Source organism: Balaenoptera musculus, chromosome 14 (assembly GCF_009873245.2).
Source record: "Balaenoptera musculus isolate JJ_BM4_2016_0621 chromosome 14, mBalMus1.pri.v3, whole genome shotgun sequence".
Taxonomy (NCBI): Eukaryota; Metazoa; Chordata; class Mammalia; order Artiodactyla; family Balaenopteridae; genus Balaenoptera; species Balaenoptera musculus.
The window spans coordinates 88,237,652-88,263,234 of NC_045798.1; the positions used below are offsets into that span (position 1 = coordinate 88,237,652).

Here is a 25,583-nt window from a genome sequence, read left to right on the forward strand (position 1 = left end):
CGCCGCCTCCCCGCCCGGCGCGCACGGAGCGCGCTCAGCTTCCCTTGCCGGGGCCGGGGCTGCACGCGGCGTTGGTCGCCTTCGCTGGACGCAGGCAGGTCCGCGCCGCGCGGAGGAGAGCGCGCGCGGCCGATCGTGGCGAGGAGGTGGGCGGCGACCCATCCCATTGGGATTCGTCCGGTCTCTCCGCGCGGGGAGGCCCCCGGCGGGCGCGGATTTCCGCGGGGCTGAGTCCTGCCTACGTCTCAGTGGCGACGGAGTGGCCCCCGGCCAATGCCCGCAAAGGCGCAGAGCGCTCTCCCGTTTGACCAGAAACCGCGAGGGGAGAGAGGCGCCGGCCGGCTGGGAGGCGAGGGGAGCCCTCTCCACGAACCGCGCGGTACGTGGCCGCGCGCGCGGCTGTGTCCCCGGAGCGCCGCGGGAAGGGAGCGGCTCAGAGCAACAGGTGCACCCCGCAGCCACTCCCGGGACGTGCGAGACGACCTGCAGGGGCTCGGAGTCGGTAAGGCGCGGAGAGGGCTCTCTCCCCCCGCAGGGCTGCACCGGCAGGTCCCTCCTCGCGGGTTCGGGCGGATCAGCGGGCGGTGGTGCCTGGACACGGGGAGCCCTGCGTTCTCCGGACAACCGCCCCGGTCCGGGAAGGTCCAGCTCCGGCTCCGGTCCGTGTCCTCTCTCGGGCGGCCCCGTCCAAAAAGACGGTGCCACTAGGCACGGGCGCCCGGGCGCGTGCCCATCAGGGAGGCTCAGCCTCAGAAACTCGCGCTCTGCGTGCCAGGGGCTGGGTCCCCCGGCGCCCCGCCGCGCCTTCCCTCCCCGGCCAGCACCCTTCGCCGGCGCGACCCGGGCGCCCCCCGCGCGCCATGGAGCTGGCGGCCGGGAACCTCAGTGAGGGGAACGCGAGCGGGCCCGAGCCCCCCGCCCCGGAGCCCAGGCCTCTTTTCGGCATCGGCGTGGAGAACTTCATCACGCTGGTGGTGTTCGGCCTGATCTTCGCGCTCGGCGTGCTGGGCAACAGCCTGGTGATCACGGTGCTGGCGCGCAGCAAGTCGGGGAAGCCGCGCAGCACCACTAACCTGTTCATCCTCAACCTGAGCATCGCCGACCTGGCCTACCTGCTCTTCTGCATCCCCTTCCAGGCCACGGTGTACGCCCTGCCCACCTGGGTGCTGGGCGCCTTCATCTGCAAGTTCGTCCACTACTTCTTCACCGTGTCCATGCTGGTCAGCATCTTCACCCTGGCCGCGATGTCGGTGGACCGCTACGTGGCCATCGTGCACTCGCGGCGCTCCTCCGCCCTGCGGGTGTCCCGCAACGCGCTGCTGGGCGTGGGCCTCATCTGGGCGCTGTCCATCGCCATGGCCTCGCCGGTGGCCTACCACCAGCGCCTCTTCCACCGGGACGTCAGCAACCAGACCTTCTGCTGGGAACAGTGGTCCAGCCAGCGCCACAAGAAGGCCTACGTGGTGTGCACCTTCGTCCTCGGCTACCTGCTGCCCCTCCTGCTCATCTGCTTCTGCTACGCCAAGGTGGGCGCGGGGCGGTCCGAGGGACCCCTCCCCGGGACCCGCAGCGGCCCCGCTCCTTTGCCCTCATTCCCCAGAGTTTTCTGCGGGGACCGCGCGGTGCCCCCATTCCTACTCCCCCGGCCTCGGCTTGGGCTCGCGGGTTTGACGTTGCGCGGAAGTTACTCGGAGTTTGGGCAACGCCAAGGAAAGTTTGCAGGTCCACTTTCCGGGCGTCCGTCCTCTCGCCCCGGCCCGGGGCCCTGAGGTTGTCCCGGCGGAAGGCGGCGTCAACGCCCACTTCTCAGTAGGTGAAAGCGGCGCCGCCCCTTCAGGCCGCGCGAGGACCACCCCACGTGGCCGCAGGGTCACGGCGAGCGCTCCATCCTCCTGAGCGCACGCCTTTGCCGGGGGGAGGGTCCGCGCCCCTCCGCAGGGCCCGATGGGGAGATTTCCCTGCCCGCGGGGTGCACGGGGTTGGGGGGCGGGCGGGGACCGGCTCTGTGAAGCCGCTGCTTCTGGCGACAGAGCTTTGACTTTCGTCTTATACACAAGTTGGGCGTTACAAATCCAAGCGGTTAGACAGTATTTCTTCACGGAGTCTTGAGGGAGTCTCCAGAGAACTTGGGATGGATGGGCTTCCAGCTGCTGTTTCCCCGTTTCAGTCCTTTTAGGAAGGGGTAAGGAATATGAAGTGACTCAGGTGGCAGGTCAAAAGCCCTACCGCTGAGAGACACACTGTTGACACACCTCTGGTCCCCTACCCCGGCACCTCCTTATTGGGAAAATGGCTGTTACCTTGCCGGTGCAAGCCTCCCCCTCGTAGCTCAGCACAATCACCTTCTCTTTCATTAATAACACATGAGTCTGAAGATTTTATACTGATCTCAAAGTCTTGTTTATACTGGAGTAAAAGTATATGCCGGCTAGTCATGAGACGTGATTCACGGGGTGAGCTCCGCTCTCCCTGACACACCCTCCCCAGACCCATCACCATGGGAAAAATACTGCTGTAAACACATTCTGAAATTTCCACAATTTTATCTTCATCTCTCTCTCCGTATCTCTCATTCTATTTCTCATAAGGCCGGGACTCTAGGACTCTGAATAATCAGATGAGGTAGAACAGCAGTCATTTCTTATATTCAATTCATAGAGTTTTTTGTGTTTTTTTTCCCCCAGCAGAAATCTTGACTATAAGCCACCTGGTTTTGTCTGTCCCCTCCCCTCATGTCACGTGTGTTGAGTTATGTCTGTTTTTTTTTTTTGTTATGTCTGTTTTGAATGGTAATATTTCTGGATGTGATCTGAAAGAATGTCCTGCATCAAAGGGTTATATATAAAGAGATGCAGTAAAGACGGGGAAATTGGGAGATCACTGCAGCTTAGCTCTTCGGTAAATGGCTGTTTTATTCATTTCATCTTCTGCAAATGCAAATCAAAGCTTGGTTTGCACAGCCCAGTGGTCTCCAGTGTGCGCTATCTCACTTAATCTGCAGGCCACCCAGTGGGTTGGAGCCATTGTGCATATTTTATTGATAAGGAAAGAGGGTTCTGGAGGAGTGAAGCAGCTGACCCAGATTATGAAGCTGGTAAAGGGTTCAGGGAGGATTTCAGTGCAGGAATTCCCGGTCCCCCAAGAGAGGGGCAATTGCTGAGGGCCTGTAGGGCATGGACCTTGGGACTAGAGGATTCTTACAATATTTGCTTCTTCATTCATCCTGACACGGATTAGACTTGAAGCATATTCTTCCTTCATTTCCCGAAAGTCTTTGGGGAACATAATTCAGGTCTTCTTAATGGAAACAACAAGGTAAATGTCTAGGAATAAATTAGGTTACATTTCTGTCATTTGAGAATTTATACAAGTCACACATAGGGCAAAATTTAAAATTTTTCAAAAATTCAAAAAATACACGATCATTGGGATATTTTTTATATGGAAATAGTTTGCTTTTAAGCATAACTGGAAATTTCTTTGGAATTCAAGGTAATATTTGCATATTCATTCCAGGGCTTGAAAAAGTGGGAGTAATGACCTCCAGTTGCTTTCCTTTGGTTCAGTCATTAAGTGTCTGCTATGCACTGAAGGATTTTGCTCCTTAAATGTTACATTCAGGACTGATTATTTCCCCAAGGCCCAGGTCTGCTTGTCACTGTGAAAAATCACAAAGATCAAAAGGCATCTAAAATCAGAATTTTCTATAAACTAAACAAAGGAATTGCATTCCAGACTTGACTTCTGCACTTACGAGTATTTAGTGGAAGGTCCTTTGCAACTGACACTCCTTGGGAAACAGAATGAATGGGCTGGGGGGTGACTCCGGGCCTCCCTCTGCTGCCCTGGAGCTGCTCTTGTCCAGCGCTGGTACCTTACTCTCTTCCCTCAGAGGGCATGCTTGTCCTGGACCCTCCTTGGCCTGACATGAAGATGACCTCTCGGCCTGCCCACCTGCCAAGTTCCCCCACATCCCCAGAGACATCCGACACCCAGGATGACCTTGGCTCAGGTTTGAGTGTGGGGTTTCCTGCACATACTCCTAAATGTACAGAATGACGGAGAAATGCCACCATGCCATGGTCATCATCTTCCAAAGAAATGTAATCATAACCCATCGTGCAACCCACGTTTTTCTCCTTTGGTGACAAGTCCTTCATTGGGTTGCATCACAGTTTATCAATGAGGGTTCATAGTGTGGGCTCTCGAAGTGAAACAGAGCAAAGAGGAACATACTTGGGTGTTTTCTCCATTGACCACTCAGCAACATTCCTTAGGCGTTTTGCAGTTACCGAGACGTGATCCCCCCGAGTTTGTGAAAGGAATGAGTAACCCCCGGGGTAGTGTTATGAGGCAGGTAACGTTTGACTTTTCCGTATGGAGTCCTCTCCAGGTGGCCCTCTCTGATTTTGTTTTGCTGCGTCTCCTCTTGTCCCTTGCTTTCGGTGACCAGTGTCCTCCTGTGGTCTTCTGGGAAGGCTGTCCCCAAAGAACCTCGCCAGGCCGGTCCTCTCCAGGCAGGGTCCTGTCCAGCCCTTTCCTTCCCCTTGAAAGTTCTCCTCATTTGTTCCTGCCAAAGCCTCTCTTCTATCTTTGCCCTAGATTTGATTTTTTATACCCCAGTTTCTGTTGGCAGGACAGTAAACTAACCCATTGTTAAGGCGTTGAGCGTGATCCCAAATGTCCCTGTAGCAGGTGAAAGGCTTGTCTTGTAGAGACGCTAAGCCCCTGTAGGAGGTGAGGAGTATCTCAGCAGAGCTGGGAATTTGGAGTCGGAAATTCACGCCCCCCACGATGGCTGCTTGACCTGCATAGGAATCCCGAGGGGGTGAATAAGTCCCGTGGCTTCACAATCAGGGAAGGGCCCTCCAGAAGGGCTGCATCCAGCCGAACGGAGCAGGCTTTCACAATAAGTCCAGTTCCGTTAAATTACCTCCGTGCTGCTGTGCTTCAGGGGGACAGAGAGGTGGCTGGAACACTGCTTCCAGTTTTTGCAGAGACTCATTGAGTGACGGATGGACAGTCTAAAGCCCTTAGTCACCCAGAGCTAATTTTCCTTAGATTTTTCACTCAGATGGGGCATAAGAAAGAACTCAACACCAGTGTGGCATATGTACAGCCGTCTTGGCCCTGCTGTATAGCTTATGTTGTAAATTCTTACATAGAACCAAAGTGACTCACATCATTTCTCCTGAGCATTACACTGGCGAGAGAAGACAAAGCTAGTTTCTCTAAGGAAGGAAACCAGTGTCTCCCTGGAAGCCTTCCTGATGGGACATTAATTGTAGAACCTTGCTGAATGGTCTGCCGGTCATCAGTGATGCTGGAGGGCAGTCTGTAGTTTTTACATGTATCTAGGATTTAACATACGGCAGGGACCTGGGGATTGTTAAAATGTAGAGTCTTGGGGGAAACCAACGTGGAAGTGAGACCAACAAGGATGCACATGTGGGTAGCGGTGTGGCTCTTTCTGGACGAAACCGCAGAGCTCCCTGCACCAGAACTCTCTGCCAGCAGGTGCTCCGGCCGCAGATGGCACCTGGGCGCCCCTCAGGGTTAGAGGAACAGGTGTCCTTGGCAATTCTTAGTCATCGTTACTCCACCACCTCATGTGAATTTCAGCTTGAATGACGTTGTAAATGATGGTGGTCCCATTTCAGAACGTCAAGAAGTGTCGATGCAAAACGGACAGTGATTTGTGGGGTCTGAGACAAACCGATTTTATTAGTCTGTGTTTTTCAGGTCCTTAATCATTTGCATAAAAAGTTGAAGAACGTGTCAAAGAAGTCAGAGGCATCGAAGAAAAAGGTAATATTCATGGGTTTACAGCCTATGCGCCGTTTCTAGAGCTCAGTTTTTGTATACTCTTAGCTCTGCTTGCATCCACCCAATGCCTGTGACATTTTGGTTCCTGGGTACAGAGATTTGAAATGAGCCTCTTACCATTAGGCAGAGGGTAGAAATGGGAAGTCGGCTGTTCAAGGTGGCCAGGTGATCGTGCTGCACGAAAACGTGGATGCAAGTCTCGGGAGGGGAGGAAAGCTGTATTTTCTGGATTCTGAGCCTCTTGAGAAGGTATGTTCTAGGTTGGTTGGGACAGAGTGTCGAGTGGCTGGATCCAGACTTTGCGTGAAAGTACAGTCATTTTATTGTGTATTTACCACCTCTGATGTGATTCCAGAAGGCCCTGTCTTAATAATCTTTCGAGAGAGTGTTGTTACAGTCTCTCCCTGAAGCCTCAGAAGCAGACGCACTGTTCTTCTCTCTTCCTCCCAGACTTGTGCTGACTTTGGCCCCAAGGGGAGAGAACTAAAGATGGGAGGGGCCTCAGGGGAATTCAGCCCATTTTTAATCGTCTTTCTCATCCCGTGAATTCTGAATTCCAGAAGCTTCTCCTGAAGAGTATCACAGCATCTAACATCCTGCAGTTTATCACACTTCACATTTTGAGGAAAAACTATTTTACAAATCAGGATTAGTTTACCTCTTATTCAGATAATATCTATATCATCTCTGATTTTTAGAAAGTAGAATGAAAGTTGATGAGATTATTAGACCATATGATTAGGGAGGAGGAGATTATAACCAGACATCTTTACACGCAAATATTACTCATAACATCTTAAAATTCCTTGTTTTTCCTTCTAAATATTTATTATGATCAAGGACACATAATTTGCAGAAATTATAGTTTAATCATATTTGCTTTAAAAACTTCTGCATAAATAAAGTACAGCTCTTCCTGACTTTTCCTTGTTTATAAACAATAATGTGGCTAAAAACACACCTGTTCTCGGAGTCCGTGAAAAGAAATGGCAGACAGTTGGTTAAAAAGCACAAAATTTAGCTTGTATTTGAAGAGGTTAACACCCTCGGGGAGGGAGGGGGCTTGCTGAACTTCCTCAGAGGTTATGCCCTTGGAACGTGGTACCTGCTTATGATTGATGCCAAAGATTTTCTGCCTCTTGACAGGAAGGAAATGAAACTTTTCTTTAGCATTGGCTGGATCTTATTTGCATGCTACAGTTAGTTTTAGTCTCTATACTTGAAAACTACTGGAGAGAAATTGTGGAGGTTCCAGAGGAGGAAAAGTGATTAAAAGAATGAAAATAGATCTTGGAAGAAATGATTAGAAAAGCTTCTGTTTTACAGTAAAAAGATCTAAAGATTAGTGATTAGTTTAACATTTACATCGTTTGGTTTTATGTGTATACGTGTGTGTATGGGGGTGCGTGTGTGTGTACATATATATGTGTGGGTATATATTATATACATATGTGTAAATGTAATTCTTACCATGGGAGAAGTTCTCAGCATTTGGAGGAGGGAAGCTTTTCTCTTCCATGCTCTCAACCTCTGACCCTTAATAACCACTGAACAGATGGCAGATCTCTTTTGGTATATTTAATTGCCTCTTTGTTTGCACAGAACAAATAGAGTGTGGTGCTGGGGCGTGTGTGTGTGTGTGTGTGTGTGTGTGTGTGTGCGCACCTCTGTCTGGGCAAGGGATAGCACACAGGTGCAGGGGTGGGGTAGGAAGAGGGAATGGGAGAGAGAGAGGAGAAGGAGGACAGGGAGACGGGAGACCCAGGAAGAAGAGCGGAGGGTCCAGGATGGAAAGCCAGCTTGACTGTCAGCCCTGAAGGCGGAGACTGGACTGGCTCATGGTGACACTGCCCCGGGTCTTCGCACAGAAGAGCGTTCCTGGCGTGTATACACGTTCAGTTGCTGGCGGATGACGGGGTGATGTGATAAGATTTTGATAGTTCATTCGTTTCAGCTGTGCCCGTTTCCAGCTCCCGTCTCAGTGGCTGAGTAGGGTGCCTTCCTCTGTGCTGTATCCACCCACATAGGGACCCCTTAGTGTTAAGGCTGGGAGCGCTCACGGGGCAGAGAGTTAGGTCTTTCATCACAAACGTGCCGAACAGTTATCCTGCATGTTTGGAGGGAAATACAAATGAAGAGTGTGATTTCCGTTGCCAAAATAGTAGTAATCATAGTACAGAGCCCTGTGCTTGATTAATGCCAGGCTCTACTGGACATAAAGAAACGTTTTCTGGCACAAAGCTGATTAGATACTAAAACGAGATTCTTAAACAATTTCCAGAAGACTTCCCAGTGGGATAGACCTCCCCACCGGATGGTTTCTTCTAATAAGGAAGTAGATGCGAGGCCCTTTTGGTACCTTCTCAACCACGAGGTTCTTTCAACAGCTGTTCTTTTTTTCCCCCTTCTGGCTTGAAGTAATTCAGCAAGCTTTTTGGCTGTCATTTATACAATTTACAAAATGTTTTTCATCACTCTCATCTTTTAGTCACTTTTTTCTTCTCTGCCAAGCTCCATTAGACGGATTATGAATAAAATTCTTTGAAGAAAAAAAAACAGATGTCTCAGATGGCTTGAAAAGGAGCATCTCAGAGGAGGAGGAGAAATTAGTATTTTCCAGATACTTTCAGAGTGAGGAGTAAAAAGAAGGCAGGCTAATAAAGCGCCCAACCTCAAGTATAGGAATTAGTATAGAGATTTAGCACATGACCTTAAATGATGACTTCTTCTCTATCGAACGATGATACGGTGCTTCCGTACTCTGCACGGACACATGGGGAAAGTATGAGGTGCATCGGGTGCACATCCATCTGTGATTGAGGCCAGTGATACTGTAAGAAATGAAAACAGCCTCATTCCCCACAGAGGGGACTTGTCTCCTTACCTGCTGACATTTCAAAGGAGAAGAGAGGAAGCAGCTTTTGCGAATCTTTCCGAGGAGACGTGTGGGTCAGCCTAGGCGCTGTCAACATTGAGGAAATACTTTAGCCTTTCACTTGGGTTGGGTGAGATGATTTGCTTTTGTTGTGGCTTTTGTGGAATTCTTCACCGGTTCTTCCAACACCCGATTGAGATGTTTAGAAAGGCAGGTTCCTGGGCAGCTACCTAATCCCCGTGACCTATGGAAGCAGAGCCATCGGGCACGAGACCTAGATACCAGAGTTTTCGCAAAGCTCTGCCCTGCATGATGATGGCTCGCTGATCTGCTGGAAAGCCGGGTTTGTGGTTGTTAGTACAACGCCTTATTTTGACCGGGTCTTGACCTGGAGCTGGCGTATTCCAGGCGCCTGCTTTCTGAGTCGGGTGTTGGAAGCAGTGGTAGCTGCAGGCCCCGTTCTGCAGTGTGGACTTCTTTCCTGCAATCCCTCCCATGTCTTCCCAGTTCCCTGGACCCAGAGGCATCTGCAGCAAGCCTCTGCTGCAAAGGAGACAGAGGAAGAAGCCATGTACCGCCTCTGCCTACACGCAGGGATGTGCTCGCCTAACGTGACGCCGTGGCCGTGTGGACGCCCGTGGGGCTGAGCGCCAGGGCCCGTGTGCAGGGCGCCCACGTCTCTGACGGGCTGAATACCTGTGAAACAGGCAGAAAATAAATAGTGAACCCTTGCTGACACTAAGCTGGGAGCACGAACATTCTAGTAAACTCTTTTGGGAACAGGCTTCGATAGATGATAGAGTTTATATAAGTACCGATTGAGTATTCTTTCCTGATTTATATTGTAATTGGAATCCGGTCACTTTTCAAAGCTACAGGTAGACCAAGAAAAAGAACCTCGTTCGTGGTTCTGAAAAGACCAGTGGAACTGCTAAAAATAAAAGGTAGATTTTGAATGGACTTGGCTAAACAGACAGTAACAAACACCCCACAGAAAACATACCATACTGCCCATTGCCCTACAATGTTGCAAAGATACAATATGGCTCTTATCAATAAGCTGCCGGGGTATATTTCTGCCCTAAGCTTGGTACTTAGTAAGAACTTCCTAAAAGGAGCAATGCAACAGAATATCCAGAGAGTATTTTGTGAAGCACAGAGATCTTCTTATTGTCTTAGAAAGAACAGATGATGTGTTCTGTTCTATTTGTAGGTGTAATTACGTCTAGATGCTTTTTATTAAATCATCTGGGAATGTATCCCACACACTAATGGATAAACAGATTGATAGCAGACAGTCCCTTAATATATGTGAGCAGATTGCTTGTTTGCTTTGTGTGTCATGTGGTCGGTGGCTTCAATCGGTATACCTGCCACCCTGTAAAAACCTGTCATCAGGTTTGTACCTGAGTTGTTTGAAGTGTTGAAATGGACCAGGCCCAGTCAGGGAATCATCAGGTTGGGTCACCCTCTTCACAGACCAGGACAGTGAAGCCCAGGGAGGTGACATCATTTTTCACAGGTCGTTAACCCGTTTATGGCTGATGTCGGTCCTCGGCTTTTGCACGATCCGTGCACCTTCTGATGGTGAGCTTGGCTCTCATCTCCAGCCCCCCTGACCACCGCGTGTGCCTTGACCTCGGCCTGCGGTCTGAACATCTCCTCTCCCATTTCTGCCCGGGTTTCCCGGCTTCCAGCCCGTCTCTTGGACAGACTTCTTCTCCGAGTCAGTCTGCTACGTCGTGTCCCTCCTGGAGGAGTCTTAGTCCTTACGTTCGGGACGTTGTTGTCCTTAACAGCAGGATTCTAGTTCATGGGAAGTAATAGGAAAGTCATTTTGTCTTGTGGGAACGTTCCTGCGGGGCCGGGGTCTGAGCTTCTCCCGGGGAAGAACGTGTGGGTCCCCAGTGGTTTCCTAGTTGTGGAATCACTTTGCTCCACCCTGCGAGGTTGTAGGAGAAAGAAGCCTCCTTCCTTCTTTCTCTCTCCTGCCCCTCAACCTCCCCCCACACACACTCGTGGACCCCAGTCGAGATCCCAGTCTCTGTAGAGGGGAAGGTGGACAGGGGACCACCAGGTAGGGCTTACAGTCGATTTAGGGCCGTGGCTGGGAGGGGACGAGGGGCACCCACGCTCTCCTGCTCTGGGAGGCGTCCTGACTACCAGGGCTTCAGGTGGTCACGTTTCCGCTCTGCATGTTCAACATGGTGTTTTAGAGCATCACAGCCTGGGCTTGATCTGAGGAGGAAGAGAGGCTACCGGATTCCCAACCTCAGGGGAGAGACTGAAAGCATCTCTGTCTCTCCTGCCCTTAATATTCCTTTCACCTTCGAGGAGCAAACGCCCTAGAAGAGAATGGAGGGGGATGGGCGCTGGAGCAGGGCAGGGAGCCGGCAAACGCCCCCCCTGTGATTCAGTTACAGGACTGAGCCCACAGACCTGCCCTAAGGCTCCGCGGTCCAGACAGCCCTGGGTGCTCAGACACAGGGATGCGGCTGCCGTTACCGGGTAGATCTTGTGGGATGTTCTCTCCCTGAGCGCCAGCTGTTCAGAGCACGGTTTGGGATCACATAGACCGGCCTCCAGCTGTAACTCTGCATCCCGCCGGGGGGCACCAGGCACTGTCCTAGCCAGGCTAGGTCTCAGTTTCCTCATCTGCACCGCGGATCATGATGCGGTCTGCCCGGATCGGTGCCCCCCACCCAGCCCTGGTTCTGCCGTCAGGCGGTTGAGCCCAGCTTACAACCTTTTAAGGAAGAAACCAGCTGATGGCTTTCTATTTTATAGTTTAAAAAATGTTAATAGCCCACCGTCTTTTGTTCGAATCCCTAGAGATGGAGTTTTCAGTTAGTTGCACGGTTAGCTTTTCAACGTGTCCTGATTTGGTGGTGATGGAACACAGGAAAAGTGTCCCAAGACTTAATCCCAGCCCTTTAGGTTTCAGCCCATGGCGGGCACTCAGAACAGATGCAGCGGGGAAACGGGGGCGCACGCGCGGCGCACGGGAGGGAAGGCTCCTCTCGTGCCGAGGTTATTGCTCGGGGAAGGTCGTCTCCATCATCTGCTCGGCAGAAATCTCAAAGGACGCGTGTGGACCCTGCCTCTGATTTCTAGGTGTTTCAGATTTAGGAGCGGCAGGGAAGGGTTGAGACACGAGCAAACAGGGAGACAGGCCCTGAAATGGCCCTCTGGACCCACTGCATGTGTTGGGGTCTCTAAGTGTGTCCAAGTTCAACAAGGTGAACTAAACATCTCTTCTTGTCCGTTGAGGCAGCTCTTGGGAGCAGCGTTCGCGAGCTCAGCCGAGCTGCCTCCCTGGGCTCAGTCCCACTGTGTGCCGTGCAGCGGGGTGTAAAGTTACCGTGTTCAATCTGTGTGTTCCTGTTGCCATGGCTCAAAGCACGCTTCCTGGTATCCACATGCGTTTCACATACCTGCTAGGATTATTCCCTATGGAGGGTCAAGACCGGTCCCGGGGAAGTTTTGAACAAAACTGCTGCACGAAGCGAAGGTTAACACCTAAGGCAGATTTAGTACTTACTTGATCCTGTGAAAATACACAGAAAATTCTCGCAGGGCGTGCTGTAAAATGCTGGGTTCCTTTCGTGCTGTAATCGATGCATTGCCTTTCTTTTCCTTCTAGACCGCGCAGACGGTGCTGGTGGTGGTCGTGGTTTTCGGGGTCTCCTGGCTGCCACACCACGTCATCCACCTCTGGGCTGAGTTTGGGGTCTTCCCACTGACACCCACCTCCTTCCTCTTCCGGATCACCGCCCACTGCCTGGCGTACAGTAATTCCTCCGTGAATCCCATCATTTACGCGTTTCTCTCTGAAAATTTCAGGAAGGCTTATAAGCAGGTGTTCAAGTGCCACGTTCGCAATAAGTCACCTCTTAATGACACTAAAGAAAATAAAAGTCGAATAGACACCCCGCCATCAACCAATTGCACTCACGTGTGAAAAAAGATCAGCGTGTTCTTCATGCGGCGTTTTCATACTTGTGGACTAGACACATAAAAAAATACAATGAGGTGTTAAGCAAGGCAGCAACTCGTTACCTTAACAACAATTCATATTGTATGAGTTAAATTCCACTTGTGTTTAAAAAGTACTTTGATCTACCTGGAAAATCCCTAGGTCTAGTGAAGATTATTTCTAAATTTTATTTTATTTCTAAATTCTACTCCATAAGCAAAAGAGCATAAAATAGTTTTATACCTCTTAAGAAATGAAAGTTTAATAGAATTCCCTAGATTTGCTCAATTCTTCATAGGATAAGGAATAAGGACCTAGAAAGATGGTCAGGAATATTTGTGATCTACATTTTGAAGCAAATTTATTTAGAAAACGTGTTTATGCTTTAGTTCTTCAATTTTAAGATAAGGGGTAATATTAAAACTGTGTGTTTTAAAATACGATCGTGGACACATGAAAGTGTTCCCTGAGTTTCATTTTTGCGACCATTTATATTGAGACACTGCTATCTGATGGAAATAAGTTTAGTGCACATGTCACATTTGCTCCCAGTTGTAAATAGTGTACAGGGCTTCTGAGTTGTGCTGCATCTGTCTGCGATCATGAGGTCCATTAAGTTTATCTCAGGAGGACAGCAGGTGTTGTGGCCATGACCCTGGGTGTCAGCCATTGGGATGTCAATTAAAAGCTATCCTGTGAACTTAGTCTTTATTGAGTTGACTAGAAAAATCAGGGAAAATCACCACCTGCAACTATTCTAATAGTGGAAGCTGTGAATGAGATTCTGAGAATGAAACTGGACATTAAAATTATATATATATACATGGCAAGGTATTAGCTATGCCTTGAATGGAATCTACCCAAAAGAGAGAATTTAAAAAATGTCAGTGAAGATGATGTACAGAAAATAATTTCCATAAATTCAGAACTTAGCAAGTCATATGAGATAATTGTCATGCCACGTGAGGAAAGCATACTAAATGTTTGGTTCAGATAAATTTTGAAGAAAGCAAATTTTATGAATGGCTATACGTAGGGATATCATATCTTGTACAGACAAATGCTTTTGTCATTAAATTTGTAATGATGTCTAATGCACATTTACCCCAAATTATCATTCCCTCTGGAAATGTTAATTTGGGGTTCAAATCATCATGACTTGAGTTTCAAATGTAGTTTTTGTGATGATTTCATATTTAACAATGAGAAAATAGTATGAAAATATTAAATGATCTTATATTAGAAAATAATTTTCAGACTGTAAGACTTCGATATATTTTAGGATGATACAAAAGCAAGAAGAGTTTTTAAAAAAGAATTTTGTGTAATGTACACCTGTGTCAAATCAGTACTTCATGTGAAATACCAAATTTTAGATCAAAAAACCCAACTCGATGTAAGTCTTTGCATGATAACTTCTCTAGTTCATGAATTTACTTTCACTAATTATATTCCTCCAGAAAACAGTGTTTACATTTGCAATGGTATAAATAGTTCTCTGGACAGAATAGGAGAAAATTATCAGAGAGGGTGGGAAAGCATGAGCTTTCATGTTTGATGGCCAGGGGAATAAATTACGTATATGTGTATGTGAGTATTTTTAAGAACAATGTAAGTCCTTTGCACGGAAAATTTTTTGCACTTTATTCAACTGTAGCAGCAGATACATTTTATCCTGACGACGATACCTCATGTGCTTTGCGGAACTTGAAGCTGCCATTGTGAATGCCGGGACAACTTCTGGGTGTGTGAACACACGCAGCTGCACAAAGAGCTGCCTCCCGGTTGCCTTTGGACTTGCGTGGATGATGGCGATTCCCTGCACCATGGCTGCTCTCTTGTTTTCCTCTTCTGTTTTCCACGCACTCAAATGAAGTATTAAAACAAATACAGTAGCCAATGCTGCTCTTTTCTAAGAAGTGTTGAGAATGGGCTTCGACACGATGTAGTTACCCTTGTAATGCCTTGGTCCCTCCCAGATGACGTGATCACGGACTCGCAAAACCCAAGTGTGCCGAGTGTAAAAGCAGATCGCTTCATTTTATAGTCAGATAGGATAGTCTTCCTGCCATCGTCATTTTAATCAATTCCTCTTGTTCAGAGTTGAGGTTATCTCTTCCTCTAACGGGTTTTGTTGCTGATGATAACGTAGGTCTGCAAAGATGTAAAGCCCTGTAAAGTTTCCTGAGCGAGGGGTTGCAGAAGAACGTTTATTGCATCTGCCGGCCAGCTGCTTCCTGGGGCTCCGATGTCCTCATGTGTAATTAACGGGACCCATTCAGAGGCCCCGCCCCTTCTTCACTGTATAGCCCAGCCCCCTGCCTTCCTCCCAGCAGCCAGGCTAAAGGAGAGACACCCAGTGCGTCTTTGAAGTCTGGCTGCTGGAGAAACCTTGTTTTTTGTTTTTTTTTAACATCTTTATTGGAGTATAATTTCTTTACAATGGTGTGTTAGTTTCTGCTTTATAACAAAGTGAATCAGTTATACATATACATATGTTCCCATATCTCTTCCCTCTTGCATCTCCCTCCCTCCCACCCTCCCTATCCCACCCCTCTAGGTGGTCACAGAGCACCGAGCTGATCTCCCTGTGCTATGCGGCTGCTTCCCACTAGCTATCTATTTTACATTTGGTAGTGTATATATGTCCATGCCACTCTTTCACTTTGTCACAGCTTACCCTTCCTCCTCCTCATATCCTCAAGTCCATTCTCTAGTAGGTCTGTGTCTTTATTCTCGTCTTACCACTAGGTTCTTCATGACCTTTTTTTTTTCCCCCCCTTAGATTCCATATATGTGTGTTAGCACTCTTGCACTGTTGGTGGGAATGTAAATTGATACAGCCACTATGGAGAACAGTATGGAGGCTCCTTAAAAAACTAAAAATAGAACTACCATACGACCCAGCAATCCCACTACTGGGCATATACCCTGAGAAAACCATAATTCAAAAAGAGTCATGTACCACAATGTTCATTGCAGCTCTATTTACAATAGCCAGGACATGGAAGCAACCTAAGTGTCCATCATCGGATGAATGGATAAAGAAGATGTGACACATATATGCAATGGAATATTAGCCATAAAAAGAAACGAAACTGAGTTATTTGTAGTGAGGTGGATGGAGTTAGAGTCTGTCATACAGAGTGAAGTAAGTCAGAAAGAGATAAACCTTGTTTTTTCAGTGAATTTCAAAGAAAATTGATGCTTTCTCCTTAGATGTGGCTGTCTTAGTGCCCCAGGGCAGCTGTTATTTTTCTGGGCCTTTTCCTTCCCCATGGGGCGGTGCCTCTGGAATATTTACATAACGGGCAGGCGTGCTGGCTGTTTCATATGCATAAGCAACAGTTTCGGGTTGCCTGCTGATGAAGATAGGGACTCGGATGAAGGGACTGTCTTGTCCTGTGTTCCCAGCAAGAGTTGAGATGGTCTCTCTGCTGTTCTGACCACGCATGTGCTCAGCAAGGTGAGGGCTGAGGCCATTTTCTGAATATCTTAGAGAAATCCTTTTGCTGTAAATGGGATCGTTCTACTGCACACATCGGGAATCAAACTATCGTTTCCCCCTCCTCCGGCTTTCCCAACCCCTGTGCTTCTCTCCTAACTTGCTTCTAGGCAGAGTTCCTCACTCTGACATATACCATAGTAAAATTCCTCCTTCACCCCAGGCATACCAGTGGAGGGATGTCTGAACTGTGTGAGCCATGCAAGGCTAAAAGCTTCCGTGACTCAACTTCCAACTGGGACCCTGAGGATGATTGCATTTGCTCAGTGTCTCAGATGCATTGGGATGGTGCACAAATGATTCCAAGAAGTTAGCTGAAACCCAAGGTCAGACTTCTGGGCAGGAGAGAATCCATTCCCTTTCCACAGATGCCACAGATACCTGTACGATCCCAAGTGCTTGTGTTCAAGCAGCCTTGCATTGAGTAAAGCAACGTACTGTTCAGCTTAGTCATATTCTTGCTTAAAAAGCTATTAAATATGTATATAAACCACCTGGTCATGTAACTTGAGTCAAGAGATCAAGGTGGCTCCTTCTGGAAACTTACCATCTAAAATTTGTCAATTTCCAACTGCACTGATTACAAATATCTTCCTGGTTTTACATTTCTAAATGACCTTCTATTTAAGGTAATTGTGTTCTTCTCGGCCATTAAAAGACGTTGCATGTTAAGTTATTTGTCAAGCAGATGTTAATGACTTGTTTGTCTAAGGACGTGTTTATTTTAAAAGTCTCTGTAGTTAGGGTAGGTGGCCTTAAATGCTGATGGTGATTTGTCTTGGAAAGAAAAAAATTGCAAAATGGATTTAATTTGTGCTGTATTTTAATACTTTCTCTTTTAGAAGTGGAAAATTGAGCCTGCAGGACGATTTTAAAAGCGTCAGCATCCTTGATGTGGGCTATGTGTACGTCAGGCGAGCGTGTCTAGGGGAGCGTGCTCTGCATCGTCTCCATCGCTCAGGATTCTGTTTCTTTACTCATGAAAGCACCACAGATGGTCCAGATGGTGGTTTCTTTTCCTACGTGAGTGTGAGTGCCAGGTGCACGCACACCCTCCTCCTGCACCTGGGCTGCCACCCTGGGATTCGGAGGTGGGCAGGTCTGCTCAGTGCGGCAAGATCTTCAGGACGTTCACAGGCCCTGGGCACTGCCCCCCTCTTCTGGGTCCTGTACTCACGCTCAGGGCACCTCCTGCTGCCCTGGGAGTGTGGGTTCTGTCCTGGGGGCGGCAGTGGTGGTGGGGACATCTCAGGGATGGAGAGTGGGAGGGGAGGGTGGCAAGTAAGCACTCTACTTTTGTGCACGTGGTGAAATACCCTCAGCTGGGCTTTCTCTCCCGGTCTGTTTGAACATTGGCCAAGTTTGCTGTATTCAGACAGTTGTGCAAAGAGCCGATCCTGTAGCTAAAGCTTTTGGTGTCACTTTGGGGTGGAAAGCCCCATCCTTTTCTGTCTTTTTTTAAAAATTGAAGTATAGTTGATTTGCAATGTTGTGTTAGTTTGTGGTGTATGGCAAAGAGATTCAGATATATATATATATATATATATATATATATATGCTTTTCAGATTCTTTTCCATTGTGGTTTATTACAAGATATTGAGTATAGTTCCCTGTGCTATACAGTAGGACCTTGTTGTTTATCTATTTTATATATAGTAGTGTGTATATGTTAATCCTAAACTCCTAATTTATCCCTGCCCACTTTCCCCTTTGGTAACCATACATTTGTTTTCTATGTCTGTGAGTCTGTTTCTGTTTCACAAATAAGCACCTTTGTGTCATAGTTGATTCCATATTTAAGTGATATCATATGATATTCGTCTTTCTCTGTCTGACTTACTTCACTTAGTATGATCATCTCTAGGTCCATCCGTGTTGCTGCAAATGGCATTATTTCATTCTTTTTATGGCTGAGTAATATTCCATTGTATATATGTACCACATCTTCTTTATCCATTCATCTGTCGATGGGCATTTAAGTTGCTTCCATGTCTTGGCTATCGTGAATAGTGCTGCTATGAATGTGGGTGTGCATGTATCTTTTTGAATTAGAGTTTTCTCTGGATATATGCCTAGGAGTGGGATTGCTAGATCATATGCAAGCCCCATCCTTTTTGCTGGGGAACGGTTTTCTGGAAATCTCAAGGTGTATTGCACAGCCCCCAATTCTCAGCATTTAGAGAGTCACAGGCCACTGGCTGCTAGAATAGATTAGAACTGGAATTCACCATTCAGATTCTTTAGACTCTTAGGTAGTGGTGATTTGTAAGGCAATTTAGAATTTGGGATGAATTTTGTGGTCTGCTGTAGGTTTTCTTTGGGACACCATGTACTACAGAACCTTATTTCAGAAGATGGGATATTGCCTATTGAAATGGGAACTCTTTATGTGTTCTAAAGACCATAGTGTGTCCCTTAAGCTCATCTTCCCCATTTGATGAGCTTCTCTGGGACAATCGCACTGATGCGCCCTATGGTGTATGAAAATGCGGATGGTCCTGGAGCTGGTGCTGGTGGAGAAGGAGCTGAGCCTGACATGGGTGTCCTTCACGGCCTTTCAGCATCAGAGCCAGTGGAGGACAGACCTCCAGGCCTGCAAAAGCAGTGAAGGCAAACCTGGAGGGAACAGTCTGTGTCTGTGTGGTGAGGGGCACCCGTGACCCACGGAGCTGATGTAGCAAAGGGGGCCTGGGGCTTGGTCACGACTGGGAGTAAGTGTCAGACTCTAGGAAAACATGTAAATTCCCTGCTTCTGCGTGGGACACGAGGAACAGGGAAGACCTTCAGGACAGAGTGGGCTATGCCAGGGCCCTTAAGGGATCGCCAGATTGTTTGGGAAATCACAGAGCCTCATCCAAGTGTTGGCCACAGATCCTGTCCCTTGGAGCCCTGGGCCACCTATGGGTCCCCCTCAGGGCTGCTGGCTGGGGAGGGGAGTCGGGAAGGGGGCAGGCGGGGAGCAGACTCCAGTCCTCCTCTTCCGTTCAGCCAGAGGAGTTGTGCTTCAGTCTGCCTTCCGATTTCCATGTGATACTTCACCGAAAAGTCAAGACCACTCATCCAAGGACTCTATCACCCATTGTCTGGGTTGAGTCTTCCTGATGACCCCTTCATTCCCTGCTTCTACGACTCATAGCTGGCCTTTTGCATTCTCCCTGCTGCTTCCTTAAGGTCGACCATTGTTTCTATGCTTGAGATCTGAATTTTGTCATCTTTGAGGGGTTCATGAATGGCCTGCGCCCTACACACCCCATATCTTCATTTTTTTTTTTTTTTTTTTTGCTGAGCTGTTAGCTTTTTCCTGATTACCCTGGCACCACTCCTCCCTTTAACAGTGAAGTGTCGGAAATGCAAGCGTTAAGAGCAAATCACCTTTCTAAGGGAGCGCAAACGACCAATTTCTGCATAGAGTCGGAAGGCAGTAGAGCAGGTCCACTGGCACAGTCCATCGTGGGGGCCCTCTTTGGGGAGTTGGCTTGGTGAGGCCGCACCTATACGAGCTCAGCTCCTGGGAGTGGCCCTGGTCACTTCTGAGAGGTTCTGACTCAGTGGACGGTGGGAGGGCTCAGGCAGCTGGGCTCTGCCTGTGGCTGCAGTGGGTCCCCTGGGCTCGCTACATCAGGCTGTACATCTTCCCCGACCCACTCCAGCTGCTAATCGCATCCATTTCTCTAAGGAGATTCCACCATCCCTGGGCTAAAACTTTCTGGTCTGTCGTGAGTGAAGATGAGGTATGGGTGGGACCTCGGGACACAGAAGAACCCTAAGTGGGAGACTCAGAATCAGAACATAAACAGGTGTCTTGTCCTTCACCTGGCATCGTAGGTACCACTTGTTGAACAAGACCTCCATTTAGAAACAGCAAAGATCCAAGAAAGCAGAAGTGGATGGGGGTCACGTTGATTTCCAGTGGAAATCTCCTCATCTTGTTACAAAGAAAAGAAAATCGGCATAAGCAGGCTGTTTTGGTACATTTTGTCAGTGCCACCTAGCTTTGGCTATGAAAAAATATTGTTTAAAACGGAAAGTGTGTCATTTTTCTTCTAAAGAGACTGTTGCTGGTACGTGGAACTGGCTAAAAAATCGATTGCAGTGCTACAGCTCAGGTCAGCAAACATGAAATGAGACCAGGGGTATCTCAGGCATCCCTCTCCTGTTTACCTTTGCAGCCTCATGGGCCCCGCAGAGGAACCTTAGCCAGAAGACACTTAGTGAATGAGCAGACTCGTGGGTTTGTGATGTTTTCAAAATAGGGCTAGCATGGATAAAGAATTACACTTCATACTTCTCTCAAAATTAAATCGGCTTATAATTTAGGAATATTTATGAGCCAGCAGAGGACACATAAATGTTATTTTCCATATGTTGATTCTCCAAGAGACATGTTTCACTGCCGTATATTTTATAACGATCGAAGATTTGACAGTGGGGGATAGAAATCCAAAGATTTCTTGAATCTGGTTGACCAAATCCTTTAATTTCTCACCTTACATCTGCCTAAGTGAGGAAGAGAGTTGTGGAGCTTTGTAGAAAAGGTAGTGAACATTAGGGAGCTTGAGATTTGCTTGAATTCTGCTGGTAAATCGCTGTGGGAAATGCTGTCTGTGGGATCCTCACATGAAAGAAGAATATGGAGAGGCTGAGTGAGTCCCCAAACTGACGGCACATTCAGATGATCTGGGGAGATCCAGAAGGTCTGGATGCTCTGCTCTTAGCTTCGAGCAGTGGTTCTCAAACTTTACCGAGCATCTGAAACTTGGATTCTGGAGCTTCACCTCTACAGCGTCTGATTCAGTAGATGCAGGGTGGGGTCCCCAATTTACATATCTAACAAGCTCTTTGGTCACATGGATGCTGCTGGTCTAGGGACCACATTTTCAGAACGACCACCTGATTTGATTGGTTTAGACGTGGAGCACAGACAGTTCTTTAAGGCTTCCAGGTGTACCGCAGGTGTTGTGAGCCATCAGGTTGAGTAGATGGCCCTTTGTAAGTCTAAACCTCTGCAGTTCTGTGAAAAAAAAAAAAAGCGCTTCTATGGGACCTAAATCATTCAGATTTTTATTGCTTACTCTGAACAAATTCATAAAAGATCTGTTCAACAATTACATGACCACAGCTATAGAAATCTGTCAGTTTTCAAGAGTGTGAAGGAGTTTGATAACTTACAGGCAGGGGTTTCAGAGGGTATCATCATTTTTCCTTCAAGAGAATGAAATATAATAACTCGGTGGAAAAGAGCACTTATACACTCACTTTGTTCCCCTGAGATATAGAGGCATAAATACAGTATTCAGAATCGTTACATGTGAATTTTTGAACTCAGTGTTTAAATTAAACATGTGCATGTCTTTATGTGTGGCTGCTAATTTTTAACTACATTATTATCTCTAAGAGATAAATGTAGCTTACTCTGTGTTTAAAGTTTTTCAATTCAGTATCGCCTGCTAACATAGTAGTATGGATAAGGAAGAAATTCTATGTATATTGTGTTTTTATTTACCAATGTCATTGCTTAAACACTGCTACATAAATAATGCTGAGTACGGATCTTCTTACACCCGATGATGTTATAACTCTTCTCTAAAGTTTGTTTCTCTAAAATTTGTCTCACCATCTATAAATTTAGCATGAATATTATGTATAAACATAGCATGAATAACACTAAACTTGCAAAGCCAAAACCCCTAAATAAAGAGGTGATGTTAATTTACTTCGTAGCAAATGTAGTCATTCTAAATCGCCTCTGTGTTCTGCATGAAAGGTAGCTGGAATCTATAATTTGGATCAATTTTCTTGAAGTGAAAATAAAAGTTGTTCCTCAAAGTGTTCTCATCTACAAGTATGTTATTTTCAAACGAAGCATAATTGCACCATTTTCTAAGGTATTTCCCTAAGTATAGGAACACAGTGCAAAGTAGTTGGATTAAATTCGTTTCACTCACGCTGGGCGCTGTCATGGGAAATATGGATGGATCCCGTCGGTGGAAAGCTGACACCTATATTTGCAAATGTTTTCTCCTCCTCCTCCTCCTCCCTGTCACATTGCTCCTTCTCTATTTTTAAAAAGAATGCATGTCTATTGTTTTTATTAAAATGTCACAAAATTACAAGAAGTTAGAAAGAAATAAGCATTCATCCAAAATTTTATTATCAAAAAACAGCCATTGCCAATATCTTCTGAATATCAATCTAGACCTCTCTCCAATGAATATAAATATGGGTGGAAGTGATGGAGGGAGAAAGAAGGAATTTTAGAAAAATTGCCTCATACACTGCATATTATTTATTATTTCCCTTGGATCAGGAAAAAGGCAAGGATGTCTACTTTTATTCAACATAGTATAGAACTTCTAGCCACTGCCAAAAGCAAGAAAAAGAAATAAAAGGCATAAAATCACAAAGGATCAAACTGTATTTGTAGCTGATATGATCGTCTACATAGGAAATCCCAATGAATCTACCAAAAACTCCTTGAACTAATAAGGGATTTCAGCAAGGTCACGGGATACAAGATCAACACACAAAATACAAAATGAAAAAAATGCCACAGTAAATCAATTACACATTTAAATGGTTCATATTTTATTAATCACAACAGTCTACATGCTTTAAAACTAGTAATACACACAGTGAGACTAATTTATTCAGTCTACAGACAATGCTACTTCAAACTTAACTTGATCATTGACGAAACTTCAGAACACCCTATATCAAACCATGGGGCTTGTTCATACCCCTAAGATGAGGGTCTTGGCCATTGTCACAGGGCTTTGGAATGTCAGAGCTGGGTGCCCAGATTCATCCACTCTAGTCCCCTCTTTCTTTCATGTTTCCTTTGCACTTTCTTATCATAATTATAATTTTGAGGGACCCTGAAATGAACTCTATTTTGAGATAATTAATTAGCAATAATGCTTTTTAATATTTTCTGCTCTTATAGTAAATCCTTGTGTCCAAATCTGTGGTGCTGCAGAGGGTTGAGTAGTACCTTAATTTTCCTTTCCACTTCCTGTCATTTTTATTTTTTCAGTTAGTAAGAGGAAGCTCCATATTTTCCTTTGGCATACATACACAAATTTGATAGGATTTCCCTTAAACATATGAGAGAAAAGATCTTGATCCATAGATGTTGTCATCCATTGTCAAGATAATTTTTACAATAAACGTAACAATTACTGTAATTATGATGTATGGTATAAATAAACACTAGTGAGTCATTTATGCTTCCTTTAAGTGAAAAATATTTGAAAAATTAATAGACTGGGTACTTAAGAGAAAATTATGTCTTCAGTGAATGTCATTTTAAAATGCATTTTCCCCAGGTATAGGTACTATTCAATGATATAGTAAAATGTCACTTAAAAATGTAAAAAATTCCAGTGGTAATGACATGCTGTAAATACATAAATATGAGGATATAAGGAGTTAATGAAATATTTTGGAGCACCCATCAATAAGATTCCACTGCAGCACTGTGTGTCTTCATGGTTCCATTTTTCTGGCTTCCTACCCTTTTATCCCACTTGACTGTACCATCTGTATCTCCCAGGATTCCACTGGGTTTTTTTCATCAGTCATCCTCTTAGTCTGTTTCAGCTGCTATAACAAAACCCATAGATTGAGTGGCTTATAAACTACAGAAATTTGTCTCTCACAGTTCTGGAGGCTGGAAATCCCAGGTTAAGATGCCAGCAGATCCGGTGTCTGGTGTGGGCCTGCTTCCTGGCTGATAGCTGTCTTCTGGCTGTGCCCTCTCATGGCAGAGGGAAGGAACTCTCTGGAGCCTCTTTTATAAGGATGCTTATCCCACTCCTAAAAGCTCTGCCCTCACGACAGGATCACCTCCCAAAGGCCCCACCTCCCAATACCATCACACTGGGGATTAGGTTTCAACAAATTAATTTTGGGGGGGGACAGCATCCCCCTTGATGATCAGAGTCTCTGCTGTCACAGTTTTACACTCACCCCCTTGCAGTTGCCCCAGGTGCAGCTTGCCTCCTCATCTATCCTCGGTGCCCCAGCTTGAGGTCCAGCCCAGCATCTGGGTGAATTCAGAACCATCTCTGCTCATCCAAGACACTCATCGGTGCGTTGATGGGATGAGAGAGAAGGAATCTCTGCCTATACCTCCCCACCCTTGACATCTCCAACATCTTTTATGTCATTGGTAGACTCTGGATGGATCCAGGGAGATAACGCTCCTTTCTTTCTTCCTGACCCATTAGTAACTGTGACCTTAGGGCTTCCAGAGGCAGTGAAGAGGACGTGCATTTCTGGGGCTGATGGGCCCTTTTAGCCCACGTGCCTTCCTTCCTTGCAGAGATGGAGTACGTCTGCTAAATGAACCTCCAACTCTGAGATTCATGGTTCCACCTTTCGAGGGCCAGGCCAAAGGTGCTGAGTTCACAACATAATCTTGTGTGGGTGCTTACCTTCTTCAGTGCGTAAAGCTTTCCTGAGGAGTATATTACCAAGTTTTACAGTTCTCATTTAAGAAACTCAAATCGGAGCACTTACAGCTGCTCATTGTCTTTGATGCTGTTACGTAAAATGCAGTTTGAGCATATTTGACTTTGTGGGGCTGTGAGAGGAGGGCATGCTTGCACACACTTGAAATCAAGGTGTTCATATATAACAAAGGCCACTCTATCCTCTGACGCCTAACTTAGTCACAGGATGTGTATTATAGTCTCTTATCGAGACATAATTTTTGATGAGTGTCTCTTAAGAAATTACCTCATTCAGGGCTTCCCTGGTAGTGCAGTGGTTAAGAATCCGCCTGCCAATGCAGGGGACACGGGTTCGAGCCCTGGTCCAGGAAGATCCCACATGCCGCGGAGCAACTAAGCCAGTGCGCCACAGCTACTGAGCCTGAGTGCCACAACTACTGAAACCCGCGAGCCTAGAGCCCGTGCTCTGCAACAAGAGAAGCCACCCAATGACAAGCCTGCACACCGCAACGAAGAGTAGCCCTCCCTCGCCGCAACTAGAGAAAGCCCGCGTGCAGGAACAAATACCCAATGCAGCCAAAAATAAGAGAATAAATAAATTAATTAATTAAAAAAAAGAAATTACCTCATTCAGAGAGGTGGAGAGAGAATGAATAAAATTCTAGGAATTTGTTTCTAGAGAGGGAGATTTCGCTCTAGGTATAGAATATTGGCAGATTAAGTATCCATATTCTTAAATTACGCTATTTGAATAATTGCCAAACAAAAGAATATGCTGAGCTGATTCATACCAAATGTATAACGTACTGTAATTTATCTCTTTTAGTAGAAAGGGTTTCATGATTAGGAAAGGAACATTATATTAGGAAGATTATATTACCTTAATGAAGCATCGTTTGTGGTCCAAAGATAGATATTGAATCTTCTTTATATTTAATTAATGCATA

General features: G+C 46.5%; 1 protein-coding gene across 1 annotated transcript; it reads left to right on the forward strand.

The window, feature by feature from the left end:
- Positions 1-860: 860 nt before the first annotated feature.
- GALR1 (galanin receptor 1) lies at positions 861-12,662 on the forward strand. Its single transcript, XM_036823795.1, has 3 exons — positions 861-1,526; positions 5,743-5,808; positions 12,345-12,662. The coding sequence occupies exons 1-3, from the start codon at positions 861-863 to the stop codon at positions 12,660-12,662; spliced, it is 1,050 nt and encodes a 349-aa protein (XP_036679690.1).
- The last annotated feature ends 12,921 nt before the right edge of the window (positions 12,663-25,583 follow it).

Excerpts from the sequence above, each read along its gene's own strand:
- GALR1 (XM_036823795.1), top strand. The coding sequence starts at position 861 with ATGGAGCTGGCGGCCGGGAACCTCAGTGAGGGGAACGCGAGCGGGCCC. Across the intron at positions 1,527-5,742 it reads TCTGCTTCTGCTACGCCAAG|GTCCTTAATCATTTGCATAA; the intron begins GTGGGCGCGGGG and ends TGTGTTTTTCAG. Across the intron at positions 5,809-12,344 it reads CAGAGGCATCGAAGAAAAAG|ACCGCGCAGACGGTGCTGGT; the intron begins GTAATATTCATG and ends TTTTCCTTCTAG.